General features: G+C 37.4%; 1 protein-coding gene across 1 annotated transcript in view; it reads left to right on the top strand.

Moving 5' to 3' along the window:
- TUBGCP3 (tubulin gamma complex associated protein 3) overlaps positions 1-16,504 on the top strand; it is a 46,955-nt gene that overhangs the window by 11,123 nt on the left and 19,328 nt on the right. Inside the window, exons 3-8 of the mRNA XM_027640192.1 lie at positions 1,639-1,706; positions 2,870-2,947; positions 3,577-3,794; positions 7,832-8,004; positions 10,719-10,837; positions 13,508-13,633. Coding sequence (XP_027495993.1) covers positions 1,639-1,706; positions 2,870-2,947; positions 3,577-3,794; positions 7,832-8,004; positions 10,719-10,837; positions 13,508-13,633 — 782 coding nt within the window. The remainder of the gene's footprint in view (positions 1-1,638; positions 1,707-2,869; positions 2,948-3,576; positions 3,795-7,831; positions 8,005-10,718; positions 10,838-13,507; positions 13,634-16,504) is intronic.

Here is a 16,504-nt window from a genome sequence, read left to right as displayed (position 1 = left end):
CTCATCTTAGACTTTCCTTGCCATTTACTTTGTATCTCAGCCACTATGAAAATAAAAACCAATTAATATTGTACTCCTTTCACTTTAATAGTACTCAGAATTTATGAATTAGTAGGTTTTTTTGGAAGATATTTTTGAGATGTACACTTCAGAAATATTACATGTTGGCACAATTAACTTCATGAACACCTGTGTGAAACTTGCTGAATGAGTATCCTGGGACTTGATGGAATTGGTTGTGACTTACCTAATATTTCTTGACTTCAGTTTCTCTATAAGTTTTCGGCAACCACCTTCTCAAAACCAAAATAATAGACTATGATTTCATAAGTTATGTTGTGGTTCCATTCCTTTGGGCTCTGTGCTGCTCCAAGTCAAGTGTCACACTGTGTGAATCCAAAGAGGATGTGATGCATTCTTCTTGAAAAGACAAATACTGCTTTCAGCAGATTGTCTGCTATACAGTAGCATGTCCAGAAACAATTACTTGAAGTCTGCTAGTTAAATTAAAGCTTCATATTTGGGCTTTGAGTATTCAGTCAGGGAGATTGAATTGAATTAGGGTAACTGATGTCAGTGGCTGTAACTGTTTTAAGGTCCACTTGTAGTTTTTGCTAATGCAGGGCTTCTGTGTCTTGCTAATAGGCAAATAAGACCATCAGAATTCCTCTAGCTACAACTCTGAAACACTGGAATCTGCAATATACACTTTCTGCATGATGAGTTTCTACATGCTTTGGTTAGTTCTAGACAGTGCAGCATATTCTTTGGGCCTGTTGCCAGAACTTTTGAAGAGAGCTATCTCCCTCATCTTCCTTCTTCCCAACTTCAACTTGTAGGCTGATGGAAGTTGTCATGTAACAAGAGATTAGATACATCCTTCTAACCTTACATTTATCTTGGAAGTACCATATAGGAAATTACTTAGCTGGCAAAGTGTACGAAGCAGTGGCTTTTGATGCTAATTAACATATCTAACATTTAACAGCTATTTTTCTTATCGCTAAAGTTTCTTCAGATGTTTTTTGTCTCCTTGTTTTTCTTAACATGGCTCTTCTGACGTAAAGTAGCTTTTCTGAAGAAATGTTAGTTTGAAGATGTTTTTCCCCTGAGAAAATACTTGTGTTATGTAACTGGCATTGATTGAGACTGTTATTTTTTGTAATATATGAGTTGCATGACCTTGGAATTCTGCTTGACTTGGAGTGAGTAGCATTACTAATATTTTTTCCTGCTTTTATTGCCTAATATAGACACAATTACACTTAGTTTTGTGAGCAATTACACATATTTTTTATAGCATTCTTTAACACATTTATGCTTTTGGTTATGTCCCTTAAGTCTCTAAACCTACTATATGGCAGACTAGACTTTAAAAGGGCACTTATTTAGAAGGTGTATATTTTGATTGCTCTAAGAAAAACAGGTATTTACATTGAATTGCTTCTGATGCAAGAATTTCCAGGACTGGAATGCAGATAACATGAAAATAGGCAAAATGTTTGAGAAATAGAATGAAGCTGTTCATCATCAGTAAGCTTTCTGGGGTAGACTTGCTGATTTACCACAAATAATAATGTTAGAAATAAGTATTATACTTCTTTCAAATTTTAAATCTATTTTTTTTTCTTTTAATAGTTGTGCGACAAAGAAGGGAAGCAGATGCTGCTTTGTTTTCAGAACTCTACAGAAAACTTGGTTCACAGGTAGTGTAAGAAATGTGTAAAGAGTAAAAAAACTGAAAGCACACATCTGTCTGATGTTAGAGTTGTTCTGGAGAGTGCTCAGGTCATGAACAATATTTTTTTCTGAAAGGTTAGTTGAATACTGGAACAGCTTGCCCAGGAAAGTTGTGGTGTCTCTGTCTTTGGACACAGTCAAAAACTGAGTGGACAGTTGCAGGCAACCTGCTGTAGACAATCCTGCTTTGACCAGAGGGATTGGACTAGGCAATCTTCAGTGATGCCTTCCAACCCTAATTATTTTGTACTTTCTGTGAAAAAGTTTACAAGTTCTTTTTTTTTCTATTTAATTGTAAATTGGAAGAAAATAAAGGATGCATTTTTAGTATTTGAGTCCAGTTGTATGAAAGGGCACTTCATATGAAGAAAGGAACTCTGTAAAAATAGAAGTATTCATTTGATATGTAAAACTGATGAATTTTCTCATCGTTTATTTTACAGAAATCCCTTGCAGTATACTGATTTTAATAATCTAGGGTTCTCATGCTTCTGAATTTTAAGTGCTCCAAGTCTGTAATACTGAAAGTTAAGGGTTTGTTGACTTTGATTGTTCCAACACCAGTGTTAATCAAAGAATACTGTATGTTGATATTCTGACAAAAGATGTTAGTTTAGAGAAAACCTGAGTTTAAGAGGATAATACTGCGATGGAATTTAAAGTAATAAAAATTGAAACGCTTGCTTTTGAAGCCTCTTTGTAAAGGAGAGTGAATGGGAAAATGGAGAAAAGACAGTTCCTTGCTTAAAATTTTACCATGATTATTCCTTCTTCATATTGAGATTACATTAACATGCACACCTGAGATGTTTTAAATGGTGAGAGCATGTGGGAATGCTGGTAAAAGTTCAGCTCTGTATAAACCTCATTCTTAGTAGCTATAAATTTTAAATTGAGCTTACTTGCTGATCTCAGAGCGGGTGAGAGTTCATGATTTGAACACAGTGGAAAAAATTCATAAAATTAGCAATACAGAGGCTGCACTGCACATTCTCAGTTTATTCAAAATGTGTTAGTCTTACTTATCAGGAAAATTTATTTATATGTACATATATGAGGCCGCATAATTAAAAAAATCTGTTGTTATCAAGAGCTAAACTCATTTCTGTTTGTCTTCATCTTTTTAAAGGGCGTTTTGAAAAACAAGTGGTCAATACTCTACCTCCTGCTTAGCCTTAGTGAAGATCCACGTAAACAGTCTAACAAGGTAGACCTTTGTTACTTCTGAGAAACAGTAAATGTGTGTGACTTATTGGAGATGTCATAAAGAATCATTATCCAGACTTAACCAACACATCAGGTTGTGTTTGTGGGAGCTGTGTGTGAGGCTGAAAGGAAGAACACACTTGACTTAAGTGTCTGCAATATTTAGTGTAATTTTTTTACACTAAGTACATGTAAAAGTTGGAGCTGTCCAACACTTGCAGCTGAAGTTGTGGCTGTATTAGATGGGTGGTTTTTATGTTTGCTTTTGGTTGGTGGTGTAATGTCTGCTCATGTGCTAATGAGTTTTAAATGGAGTAGGGAAAACCAAATTTCTCCTTTGGTTGCAGCTCCGCTTGCACCAAAGTGCTTTTTACAACTATTGCTAATGACAATTTGCAGGCAAAAAGAAGCTATGTTGCTAAAAGTACTTTAGCTCACCATAAGGGACTTTTTTGTCATTATAACTGCATCAGCAAACTTTTCTTTGCTTAAATGTGATCTTCAGATGTTTCTTGTGTTCTAGATATTGCACTTCTGTTAACTAAAGATGTGACTTAAAGCAACTCAATCGTTTTTTTTTTTATTTTTCTTTTTTATTATTCCTCCCTTTTCAAAACCTTTTCTTTTCAGGTGTCAAGTTATGCCACGCTTTTTGCTCAAGCATTACCACGGGATGCTCACTCAACCCCTTATTACTATGCCAGGCCTCAGACCCTTCCACTGAATTACCAAGACCGCAGTGCTCAGTCTGGACAGAGTTCCTGCAGCATGGGGAGCAGTGGGATCAGCAGCATCAGCCTGTATGCCCTAAATGGGCCGACACCAACTCCACAATCACTCGTTCCAGGGTAAATTTTACCTTACAGATAGGTTTGGAGAAGAATTGAAATGATCTGCTGCTTTTTTTTTTTGCCTTTTTTTTTTTTTTTCTTTCTCCCACCCTCCCCATTTTTATACCATTGGAAATTCCACTGTAGGTGCAGAGAAACTGGAGTTCCTTAGCTGAACAGTTCTGAATATCAGGTGCTAGCATATGACCCTATGAAGCCATAAATGGTTGCCCAAATGTATCCATTCTTAACCACCATCTTCTTGTCTCTTAATTTTCCTTCCCACCCCCAAGATTTGTGAAACAAACACAAATTCACAATAGATGCATTTTCAGAAAGGACCAAAGCTTTTTTCTGGGTTGAAGATACACTCTACTAAAAAACGGTATTTGACATGTTATTGAATTCATAGTGTGGAAATAATAACTAGTGCTGACAGAACTGGATTTCATTGTTATTAATAGGCTCTAGAATACAAATACTTATTTGACTTTGTCAGTACTAGGTTTATATTGTGTATCTTGAATACATGGATAGAGGATGCCTTTAAACTAGGAGCAACAGGGAGGATTGAGCCCCACAACTGAGTGAGGAAGTGACCAACCAGCTTAGTAAGCAAAAGATGCAGGGTGATGTGGGCAAGAGATACCTTGAAACCAACAGAGCAGGGCAGAAGGGAGTCCATCCAACTGTGTGCACAGAAATGAGGAATGTGGAGAGGAAGCCTTATATGGAAAATTCTCATACTTTTTCTGGAACATCAGCACAACTTTGCTGGAGTGCTTACACACTAACACATGCAGTGTGGGGAACAGAGGAGGACTTGGGGTGTGTGCAGTACTAGGGCTGTGATCTCACTGGAATCACGAAAACATGATGGGGTAGTTCATATGACTGGAGTGTTGCAGTGGTAGTGCCCAGGAAAAAGAACAACAGATAACTGGCAAAATTTGTAGATCTGTGAATCACAGGAAGTTAAACATAAGGCAAAAACTTTTGCAGTAAGGTGAGGTGTGTGTTTGAGGGCAGTGGGGATATTGTGAAGCACTGAAATGGGTTGCCCAGAGAGGTTGTGTAGTCTCCATGCTTAAAAATATTACAAATATGTCTTGGACAATGCACCAGGTAACCTTCTGTAGTTGATCCTGCTTTGAGCAGGGGACTTGGAGGAGGTGATTTCTGTTCCAACCTCAACTGTTGTATAATCCTGATACAATATAGAAAGCTATGTCAATGATGTTATTTCACATATCTGCTTGCTTAAAAATATCAGCAGAATTTACCCTGTTTCTGGCATATCCTTGGTCTGACCTGTTCAGACTGTTCCATTTTGCAGCAATTTCACTGCGCTCTTTGGTCTTGTAATCTGTGAGTTGAACAACCCAGATTAGATCTTTCTGTCAGCTTCATTCCTCCTGAACTTCTCTTTATACCTGTCTTCCTTTTTTCTGGAATACATTCTTCTGAACAGTCTAAATTCAGTGTTGTACTCTATTTGACATGTTACAAATGCTAAGAACAACAGAGCTCTGTCTTTTACGGTAAAACCAATTATCCTCTGGGCAACTGGCCTCCTGAGCTGGTAGACAGGAAGCAGAATGGACCCCCTGTAATCCAGGAGGAAGCAGTTAATGATCTGCTGAGCCACTTAAATGCTCACAAGTCTATGGGACCCATCCTAGGGTGATGACAGAGCTGATGGAAGAGCTCGCTAAGCTGCCCATCATCATTTATCGTTGGTCCTGACTAACTGGGGAGATCCTGGGTGACTGGAGGTTGGCCAATGTGACTCCCATCCAGAAGAAGGGCCAGAAGGAGGATTTGGGGAACTACAGGCCTGTCAGCCTGACCTCGGTGCCCAGCAAGGTTGTGGAGCAGATCATCTTGAGTGTGATCACATGGCAGATGCAGGACAACCAAGGAATCAGCCCCAGCCAGCACGGGTTTAGGAAGGGTAAGTCCTGCCTGAGCAACCTGATCTCCCTTTATGACCAGGTGACCTGCCTAGTGGATGTGGGGAAGGCTGTGGATTTACTCTACCTGGACTTCAGCAAAGCCTTTGACACCGTCTCCCACAGCATACTCCTGGCAAAGCTGGCAGCCCACGGCTTGGACAGGGGCACTCTGTGCTGGGTTAAGAACTGGCTGGAGGGCCGGACCTAGAGTGGTGGTGAATGGTGCTGCATCCAGGTGTCCTCCAGGGATCAGTGTTGGTCCCAGTCCTGTATAATATCTTCATTGATCATCCTGATTAGGAGATGGAATCTACCATTAGCAAACTCATGGACAACACCAGGTTGGGTGGGAGTGTCGATCTCCTGGATGGTAGGAAGGCTCTGCAGAGAGACCTGGACAGGCTGGATCAACAGGCCGAGACCAATGGTATGAGATTCAAGAAGGCCAAGTGCTGGGTCCTGCAGTTTGGCCAAAAGAACCCCCTGCAGTGCTACGGGCTCAGGGAAGAGTATTTGGAAAGTGGTCAAGTGGAAAAGGACCTGGAGATGCTGGTCTCCAGTGGTGGATGGAACATGAGCCAGCAGTGTGCCCAGGTAGCCAAGAAGGCCAATGGTACCCTGGCCTGTATCAGTTGTATCAGGAACAGTGTGGCCAGCAAGACTAGGGAAGTGATTCTTCCCCTGTACTCAGCACTCGTGAGGCCACATCTTGAGTTCTGTGTCCAGTTCTGAGCCCCTCAGTTTGGGAAGGACATTGAGGTACCAGAGTGTGTCCAGAGAAGGGCAATGAAGATGCTGAAGGGTCTGGAGCACAGGTTTTATGAAGAATGGCTGAGGGAGCTGGGGTTGTTTAGCCTGGAGAAGAGGAGGCTCAGTGGGGAGACCTTATCACTCTACAACTACCTTAGAGGAGATTATAGCCAGGTGGGGGTCAACCTCTTTTTGCAGGGAACTAGTGACAGGATGAGAGGAAATAGTCTTATGCTGTGCTAGGGGAGGCTTAGGTTGGTCATTAGGAATAACATCTTCACATGAAGGGTGATAAGATATGGGCTACCTGGGGAGGTGGTGGAGTCACCGTCTCTGGAGATGTTGAAGACTGGACATGGCACCTAGTGCCAGGGTCTAGTTGACATTGTGATATTAAATTATAGGTTGGACTTGATCTTAGAAGTCTTTTCCAATGTCATTGATTCTGTGATTCTGAGTTGCTCTGTCTTGCAACCTGTGTTCTTGTTGACCATCCCATGAGTTAATGATGTGGTTGAGAGAGGAAAGACATTCCTCAACTTTTTTTACATGGACATTTATTTTGCAATCCTATTCCATCTCTTCATGCAACTGCTTTCACAGCCTTGTGGAATTAGTATTTTGAGTTTTTTGAAAAGATAGGTATATTTCAAAATGTTTGCATTCAGTTGGGGGAAGGGGAGGAATGACAAGCAGCAAAAATCCCTTGCAAATATTTTGCAACTTTATTTTTCATCATGATGCAGAAATAGTCAGAAAGCTAACTTATAGTCTTAATGTTTTTTCATGATTAAGATTTTCTTTGTGAGAAAAATTGACAAGTTTGAAAGGAAGGAAAATCAGCTTGTCTAGATACTCCCTCCTTGATCACATCTTCAGGCACTTGATACAAACTATCTGAAAGAGTAGAGTAGCAGGAATGTCAACTTTGTCCTCTTTCTCTGTTTTCCTTTAGTTCTTTGACATGTAACTACGGTTTCAGGTAATAACAAACTTAAATATTTATGATTTTTATTATGACTGTTGTTTATTATTCTTATAGTGCCTTCATTTTTAATCCATTTCGGTATAATTACACTTTTCATCAAAGTCAGTTTTTGATATTTGTCAAATTTGTACCTCCCCCCCTTTTTTTTTTAAGTGTAGGCTTATAGGAATCAACAGATTTCTTATATGTTCTGTACTCTTTTTTTAAGATCCCTTTATTAAAAAAGAAAAAAAACCAAAGAAAACATCCACAAAAAGCGAACTCAATCTTGGGACATTTTTCAAAATTTGTACTACTCCATACCATGTAATGGGTATGAAATCAAGGTTTTTAAAAATGGTTCTTCCTTTTATCCTTTTTAGACAATCCTATCAAGCTCCAGGTGTTGGAGAATGCCTCCGTCAGCAGTTGGGATCACGTCTCGCATGGACTTTAACTGCAAGCCAACCTTCTTTACAAAGCACTACCTCAAAAGGCTTTTCAAATGCTGTGTCTCGTGGTGTGCCAAGGTCTAGGCGAGAAGGGGATACAAGTGGTGAGCAAAGATGTATTTGCTGAAGATAATTTTTTAAAATTATTTTGGAATTGTTTTATAGCATGTGGATTTTTTTTGAGGAGTGTTTTTCTAGAATGTGTTTAATAGAAGGATAGAAGGAAATATGCAAGACTAGTATATTTGGCCACAATCTCTCTGGCTGATGGTTAATTTCTTTTTGCAGTGGTTGGCTTATATTGTGTTCTGGTCCTCTTAAAAGACTGACTTGATTCCAGAGTTTGTCAGTCAAGTGATTGTGACTTGTGAGCAATGATCATTCCTGTGATGATCAGAAGATGCTACTGTTTTTAGAGTCAGAGAGCTCAATGAATATAATTTGTTTAAATAGATTCATCCATTTGTGATTATGTGTCTTTTAAAACTTGGAAATGTGCACTGGAATATAGAGATCTTAAAGCTGTTTCTTCTTTAAATTAGCACAGTTTACAGTGGTTATATTTAGAGCAAGTGACAAAAAATGTTTTCAATAAAATAAGAAATAGATAAATATAGAATCATACAATCACAGAATGGTTTGAGTTGGACTGGACTTTAAAGATCATCTCGTTCCAGCCCCCCTGCCGTAGGCAGGGACACCTTCCAATAGACCAAGTTGCTCAGAGCCTCATCCAGCCTAGCCTTGAACACTTCCAGGGATGGGGCATCCACAGTTTCTCTGGGCAACATGTTCCAGTTCCTTACCACCCTCACAGTAAAGACTTTCTTCCTAAATTCCTAATATTGCTAATTTGTTTCCTTGATTAAGTGGCTGTAAACTTGAAGCTAGTGCCTAGAGGATCTATTCTGAATTTACACAAGCATAGCTAAGGAGAAATTGGTTAACAGGTGATCTCTGTGACAGTTCTAACTTTCAACTCACTCTACTTCTACTGTAAAAGTGAGAGCCTTTTCTGAATAAGAGAGCTAATGGCAGATGTTATCTTACAGTGCTGTTACTCTCTGGCAAGGAAAGATAAGAGATGCAGTTTTTTGTTTGTGTGGTTTTTTTCTTTTTTTTTTAAATAACTCTTAAACAAATAAATGGTGCATATTTAGAAGCTGAAATATAACCTGTCTGCCAGACATCTTTGAGTAGCAGTGTACAAAGCAGCAGCTTATAGAACAGACAGAGTTGTACTGGTGTATTGGAGGGCAGTGTTTAGTGTTTTGAACCTAATTAACAAGACTGTTGATGTGCAAGAGGACGTGTGTGTGTGTGTGTATATATATATATATAAAGAAAATACATTTATATATATATGATAGATTTAATATAGAGAAAAATATATAAAATCTAGCACTACCTCTTAATTTGTTATACTGATTGGTATGGAAAGCAATACTTCTGTTGAGTCAGCCAGTAGCTGTGACGTTTTGGTTCTTATGTGGGATGGGTATAAGGACTGACAGTTGTCTTAAATGAGTCAATTGCTGATGTAGAAATAGAAGTAGGACTGCATTCAGAATATAGAAGGCTAATGCCAAGAAGATACATTTGTATGAATATAAAATTCTTGTATAATTATTTTTTTTCTGTCTTCTAGAGTTACTTGCTTTTATTTGGAGTCTTCTTATTATTACACTTACACAGAGAGTATAATCAGGCATATTGTCTGGCTGATGTTAATTCCCGTTGTATTATTTACCAAGTAAAGAACCATGCACCTGCATCTTTCACCATTTCATTAACAGTTCCTCAAAAGGGCAATGCACATCTTAATGTTATGAGGAGAGACTAAGTTTTAAACAGCACCTTGAGGTGAAGGCTACTTTTGCCAAATAAGAATAGACTTTATTTTTTGTTGTCTTTTTTCTGGGAAAGGAGATTTTTGGGGAGGCAAGCTGATGAGAGTAAGGGTGCTGTCAAAATTGGGAGAAGCATGTTGTAGCATCTCAATTTCTGGATAGTTGTTAAAATTGTTTCATTCTTGTTATCTTAAATGAAGTTACAAAAGCAAATGGTGCTGTTTTGCCCAGAAAAGGTTGGGGTAGTTTCAATGGCCTGCACAACAGCTTCTTTTTATTTTTTGTTTCCTTTAAGTTGATAAATATCCTAAATCTCAATCACAGTCTAACCTCTAACTAGAGATAATAACCAGAAGCAAGCTGTATGCTGTAGTAACAAATGCTTTACTAACCCAAATGTATATCTTCAGAAACAGTATTTACACTTTACTGTTTGCCAGCTCCATAGCTGTTATGCAGCTGGCAGTCTGGTTTTGATCACCAAGCAGTGGCATATATGATTGAAAGCCAGTATTAAAGAAACAGCTTTTTCTTTTGGATTAGCTGTTGTTTTCCAAGGTGAATATAAAGAGATTATTCTGTAAGTCCTACTTAACAGCTTTAGCTGTTTGTTCGAAAAAAGATAAAGTTATTATGATGCTTGCCTCAGAAATTGCACTGGTGGTTGGATCAGAAAAGATAAAAGGTTTAAGGACTGACTGATGTGTTGATTAAAATATAACATGCCCTGTGTCATATAAGTTGACTGCTCTGGGAGCATCACAGGTACCATTAGAGGCAGGCAAGGGGAATCTGGGTGATTGTTAAGAGTACCTAAAACATTTCTTTACAGATTATAAATTCAGGCTTTATAATTCCTTTTTTTTGGTTATGCTTCTAAATAGCTTTCTGAAGTTGTAATCAGAACTAATTACCTCAACAAATCTAAATATTGTTTTGTTTTTGTTTTTTTTTTCTTTTCTTTCTAGGCTCTGTTGAAATAACTGAAGCAAATCTTGTAAGAGACGTTTTATATGTCTTCCAGGGAATAGATGGCAAAAACATCAAAATGTGCAATTCTGAAAATTGCTATAAAGTAGAGGGAAAGGTACTGTATGGTGACTTGTATTTCATATATGAGCTGAGGTGTATGTAGGGGAAAAAACAGCCATGAAAAACATGTAAAAAAGTTAAAATATTATTACAAATCCTTATTCCCTCCCCCAGTTTTTTTGTTTGTTTCTTTGTTTGTTTTTTTAATACAAAAAAGTAGTTTCAGTAGAAGTAGTTTAAAATTGTTTGGGTAGATTAGATTCCAGAAAGAAACCGTAACATTTCACAAGATGGGACTAGACTCCCAACTCTTAATCCAGTAGAAAGACTCCTATGTTGTGGCTTAATTTGAGGCTTTTTGTAATGATTTTCCCTCTCCAGTGTGTAAAATATAAAGCAGATACAGACGTTTGACCATATTATTATTGGATTAAATTTAACAGCCTGAGATGTGGAATGGATGCAAGTCATTTGATGTTATGGTCTTGAATACAATGTAGAAGTGATCATCTAGATGGGTTCATGCAGATTACACAAGAAGGGACTGGTGATAGAACAGGAGAAAGTGCTGATATGAATTTGAATGGAGGTGTCAAATAGGGGACAAAAGAACAGCAGAAATGCCTGAGAGAGAGAAGATCTTTCTTTAAGGTGGTGAGATGTTAAGCATAGCTGCAGAAACACCTCAAGGGTGAGATTGGCTCAACCAGAACAAACAACAAATTTCCTTAGCAGCTTCTCATTCAGTGTTTAGACAGGACTGCCTCTGAGTCCGTTTCTGCTTGCTAATTGGCTTTCATGTTCAAATGGAAAGACAATGCTTCTGATTTTTTACTTGTATAAGAACTTTCTACTATATTACGTAGTCCTAAAATGGGGGGGAAATTACTTTTGGGCCATTTCATGTGCCAAGAGCACAGTTGACAGGTTTTAATGTTGGTGATAACAGAGCTAATTTCCTTTATTCCTCCATAATAGCAAAAAGTTACTTTATAATGACGTTTACAGCTGCTTAATGGAGGATAAATGAAAAACTTACCTCTTGTTAAATCAGTTAAATCTTGCTTATAAACAGATTCTTAATAAACAGATCTTTTTTACCTGTAGAAGCTGCAAAGTTTGTAATTTCTCAACACTTGCACCGAGTTAATTATGTTCCATATATAATTTGGATTATATATGGCTAAGAAAAGGTTTCTAGAAGAAAACACACTTTCCAAGATGTTATTCTTGCCTGAATGTTTTCTAATGTCAGTGTTAATATTAGATCTGATGGAGACATTCATCACTGGACAAGCTAGCAGTTTCTGATTTGATCTAGGAGATACAAATGTAATAACACTAAGCCAATTTTTCTTGTTCCTCTTTTAATTCCATGCATGTGTGTTTTACTCCATGCTTACAAAGTACTCTGTAGTTGCAGAATTCTAAATAGTTCTTATACCATCTCTTTGGTTTTAGCTATGGGCAGTTTCTGACTGTGTCTAATTGTGCTTGTTTGGGCTGGAATTTACCCTACAGAAGTTGCTCAAGAAGTTAAAGCTGTGCCTGTGTGGCTAAACAAGAGGACCAGGGCCTGAACTCTGGTCTTACAACCAGCTGGTGCAAGCCCACAGTGGTGTGGCTAACACACTCTGACACTGGTTGTTATCTTGGAGAATGCCTGTACTGCTAACTAAAAGGTTTAATGAATGAGATTGATTTCCAGTTCTTTGGCAATCTGCTTAGCTTGTTAGGGCACTTCCTTGCTTTGGTTTGAACTGTTCCAGCTGGCTCTCCAAGTTAAAATTGTCTGTAGAGGTGGGGTAGGCCCAGTAGCTATGAACAAAAGTCAACTTCTGCCTCTTGGCCTATTTTGTCAGTCTTACTGTTTGGGGTCTTTTTTCAATGAATTTTGAAAACTTGATTGTGTTGTTGGGTAATGTGATAAGATATGGTAGAAAAAAAAATTTAAGTAGAAACAGTGGTCATTTAAAGGAAGAAATGTGCTGATTCAGATGAAAATAGTAGTAGTAGGGTGTTGGGACTAAGGCAGGCTTGCAGGGTGAGTGAGATACTAGAAGAAATACAGGAACAGAGTAGAAGAACTCAGAGGGACGCAAGATTAAATAGTTTATAAAAGCTGTTACTAGTGGATCTAACTTAAACTTGGAAGTTAGATTCTGCAAGCTTGTGTTCCTGATACCTAGTCTGACCTAGTACCTGATGGTTTATTTTCTATTAAAGGTTTGTTTCACATGTAGCAGTAACTAATTATTTTCTCAATGTTTCTCCGTTAGTTTCAGTGATTGACTCCTCTTCTAGAGCTCTAATATCTTCTGTCTTGTTGGTTATCAGGATAAGATGAAGTCTGATTCTACAACATGAAATTACAGATTTCTTGCTTTCTTCTGAAGACCTTTTTGTTACTGCCATAATTGCCTAATGTGAAAAGAGTGGATGAATACTTACAAGTTTTTCCCAAACACTGATAAGATTTCCAAACGGAAAGGTTTCTAAGTGGCCAGTAGTTTGTTGCTGCTGTCTTTTCAGTGCATGTGTGTAAAAAATAAATGCTAATTACATGATTGTCTGCTTTTTTTGACACTCTCTCTGCTGTAGAATGTAAAAGTTTTGTTTCTTGAACTGGCTTGTTTTATGAGAAAGATGGACTTTGGTGAAGAAACCAGTATTGGCATGGTAGATTTGACTTAATTGCAAGTTATTGTTTCTGTTAACTTTATAGGTGAGCTTGTCCAAATCTCTGAGAGATACTACAAGTAGACTTGCAGAGCTGGGATGGCTACATAATAAAATAAGAAAATATACAGACCAGAGGAGTTTGGATCGTGCATTTGGACTTGTGGGACAGGTAGGTCAGCTAAAAAACTAATTTAGCTACAACACATTGGTCTTGTTTCCCTAAGAAACTGCTGAGTAAATACAGTACTAGAATTATGCATAAACTTTGGAGCTTGGATCATTCATCGTTTGATTTACTTCTCTTATGGACTACTGCTTTTGATACGGGTCTTAGAGTGAAGGCAAGGAAAAGGCATTTGCTCTTGCTGGTCTTAAGGATTTGCCCCTGTCATTTGTAACCAGAAAGTCTCATGCATAGATTCTTTTTCTTAACCTTCTTAAAAAAATAATTATCATGCATATTTATAAACAAAAACATTGCTTAAATGGGGTGGTGGCATCCCTGAGCTGATTAATCACCAATTCAGTTGTTAGTGACCTATGCAGGAGACTTTCTTGTCAACTATTGTTGATGTTCATGTGTTAGGACTGCAGTAACTTATATAAAATGGAAATAACCCATTATCTTCTGCCCTTTATTTGGAATACAGCATCAAAAGAATATTAATTTTTGTTTTTATAGGTTTCATCATCATGATTTATAGTCTACAGTAACTTCACTGCTGCTGTAATACCCAAAACCACATTTACTGCTAAGGCATTCCCGTTTTCTCTCCCTTGCTCCCTCTGTAAAACTGGATATTATCCCTTCTGAGTCAACAGAAATGTTATCCTTGCCTCTAGCCATAACATCCTACCTAATCTGCCAAGAAATTGAAGTGCTTCTCCCTTCAATCTAATTTTTCTTAAGAGGTCAGTAGAGACACTGTAGTGCTTCCTACTTTTCTAATGTTTTATTCTGTTCCCTTCTGTCTCTTATTCTAAGTAATCTTTTTTAGTTTCATATAAATAATTATTTTTCTAGTCATCCAATTCTGCTTTCCATGTTTTATATGGTAGTGCTACTGTATATGCATTTTCTTCAGACTCTCCCCCTTATATCTGGGTGAAGTTTCTTATTCTTTATTTAGTAGCTTCCAGCTTATGCTTATTTTTACTGTCTCTGGCTTTAGTCTTCAAGTTTACAGCAAGGGGAGAGCTGTAATTCTTCAGTGAATTTAAATGTGGAGTATCCTAGCAGGTTTCAGATCCTGTGCAGAAGGCTGTGCAGTTATTTAGCTGAATTTGCATAGCTCTAATGCTGTTAATTTTGCTTGAGGCAATCACTTGTATATATTTCTAGGACATAAGCATACAAATAAAAACATATATTCTGCTCCTGCTATCAGTATCTGGGCACAAAGAGTATATACAATTGCTCTTCATAGCTGTTATAACTGGAATTTCAGGTGCTGCACACTGTGCATTAAAGAATTTAGCACAAGAATATATATTGTATTATAAAGCATCTTTTGCCAATGTTTTAAAAGAATGCTTATTTAAATCACGCGTAGGAGAAGATGTCTGTCACCTCTTTTATTATGATTCTGGTGGCTGTTTTTATTCCACAAAGTGTCAGGTATTGACAATTATTAGGAGTAGAGATAGAACAATATATTACACTTTATATTTTTCTCCTTTTGCTGCTTAGTATGCAAGTTTTGCTTTGTCCTCAGAAAGCAGAAAGAATAATCGACAACAACTTGTCTTGTATTTTGACATTTTGCCCATTTAGATCCAATTGAGGTAGTGGGCATTTTAATTTTTTTCTTATAAACAAGCATTCTGTTTCCTTCCTGAATTCTCTTTTGCTGCAGACCAAATTAGAATTCTAGGATAATGTCCAGTTTTTCTGTAACAGTTTGGGAAATAAAAACCTGTAGTCTGTGACGCAGGAATTGGCACTGGATGTAAATTTTAACTTGTAAAGCTTCTCTGAAAAATTGGTGGCCAGTAGATCCTAAATCCTATTGGCTCCTGAATCACTGAAGTCAGTGATTACTGTTCTTCTGTTTTGAGCAGATGTATAGTGCCTTTGAATGTTTTCTTGGAGGCTCTGCTCTGCCCTCTGTCTTGGCAAGTGCTACTTTAAATAGATTCAAAAATGCACTGAAGAAGCAAGTGAGAAGAAATGAAAAGTGGAGTTACACGTAAGGGGATTTCTTTTTACCCTTCAGTATCCTCTGGAATAGAACGAATGTCAAATTTCTTTGTAATTTATAATGTTCAGTTGAAGAAAGGAACCTCCTTTCCTTCTAAAGGATACAATGGCAAGATTAATGACTTTTTTTTCCTAGGCTTAGCTGCTTAGCAGGAAAGAAGATTTATTTTCTCCTTATGCTTGTAGAAATGATTCTCCTTTTTAAATACTCTAGTGAATAAATATTTTTCTTCAAGCTCTAAGGTCCTTTCTGTGAAGTTTTCCTTTTTTTTTTTCCAAATTATTTTGTGTGTGAGTTTAAAAGATGTTGAGGGGAAAGTCCTGGGAAATTTCCCATTAAAAAAATAAAAATAAAATAGAGATCAAAGTTGTTAGCTGAGAATTGGTTAGAAATCAGTCCTGAATGTGTGTGTGGACACAGAAGTATGCTTCCAAGAAACTAAACATATACAAAACGTTAAGCACACTTTTGGGAATTTTAAAGTCCGAAGTTTCAACTTAGTCCTAAATTAATGAGCCATATTTTTAATTCTGTTTTTGAAAATGTGTTGCAGGAATTTTTTAGTCTGTATGTTAGGTTAAGACCATTACAAAAACAAAGGAAAACCCCAGTACCCCAAACTATGGAAAACCCTTTGTTACTAAATAAATGCTCTTTACAGATTTTGTTTTTTAAATCTACCTTTATTTACTTATTACTACTACCAAAGTAACTGTGCCTAGAATTGTTTAACAAAGAAGCTTTGCTTTAGTTCAGGCCTGAAGATACACTTTGTGTTATGTATTTCTTCCATGTCAAGTGAAGCATCATGCACAACTGAGAATTGATAAAAGGACAAA

The sequence above is a fragment of the Corapipo altera genome, unplaced genomic scaffold (genome assembly GCF_003945725.1).
Source record: "Corapipo altera isolate COAL_440 unplaced genomic scaffold, ASM394572v1 0, whole genome shotgun sequence".
NCBI classification, from domain to species: Eukaryota; Metazoa; Chordata; class Aves; order Passeriformes; family Pipridae; genus Corapipo; species Corapipo altera.
This window is presented reverse-complemented; position numbering and strand designations above follow the sequence as displayed.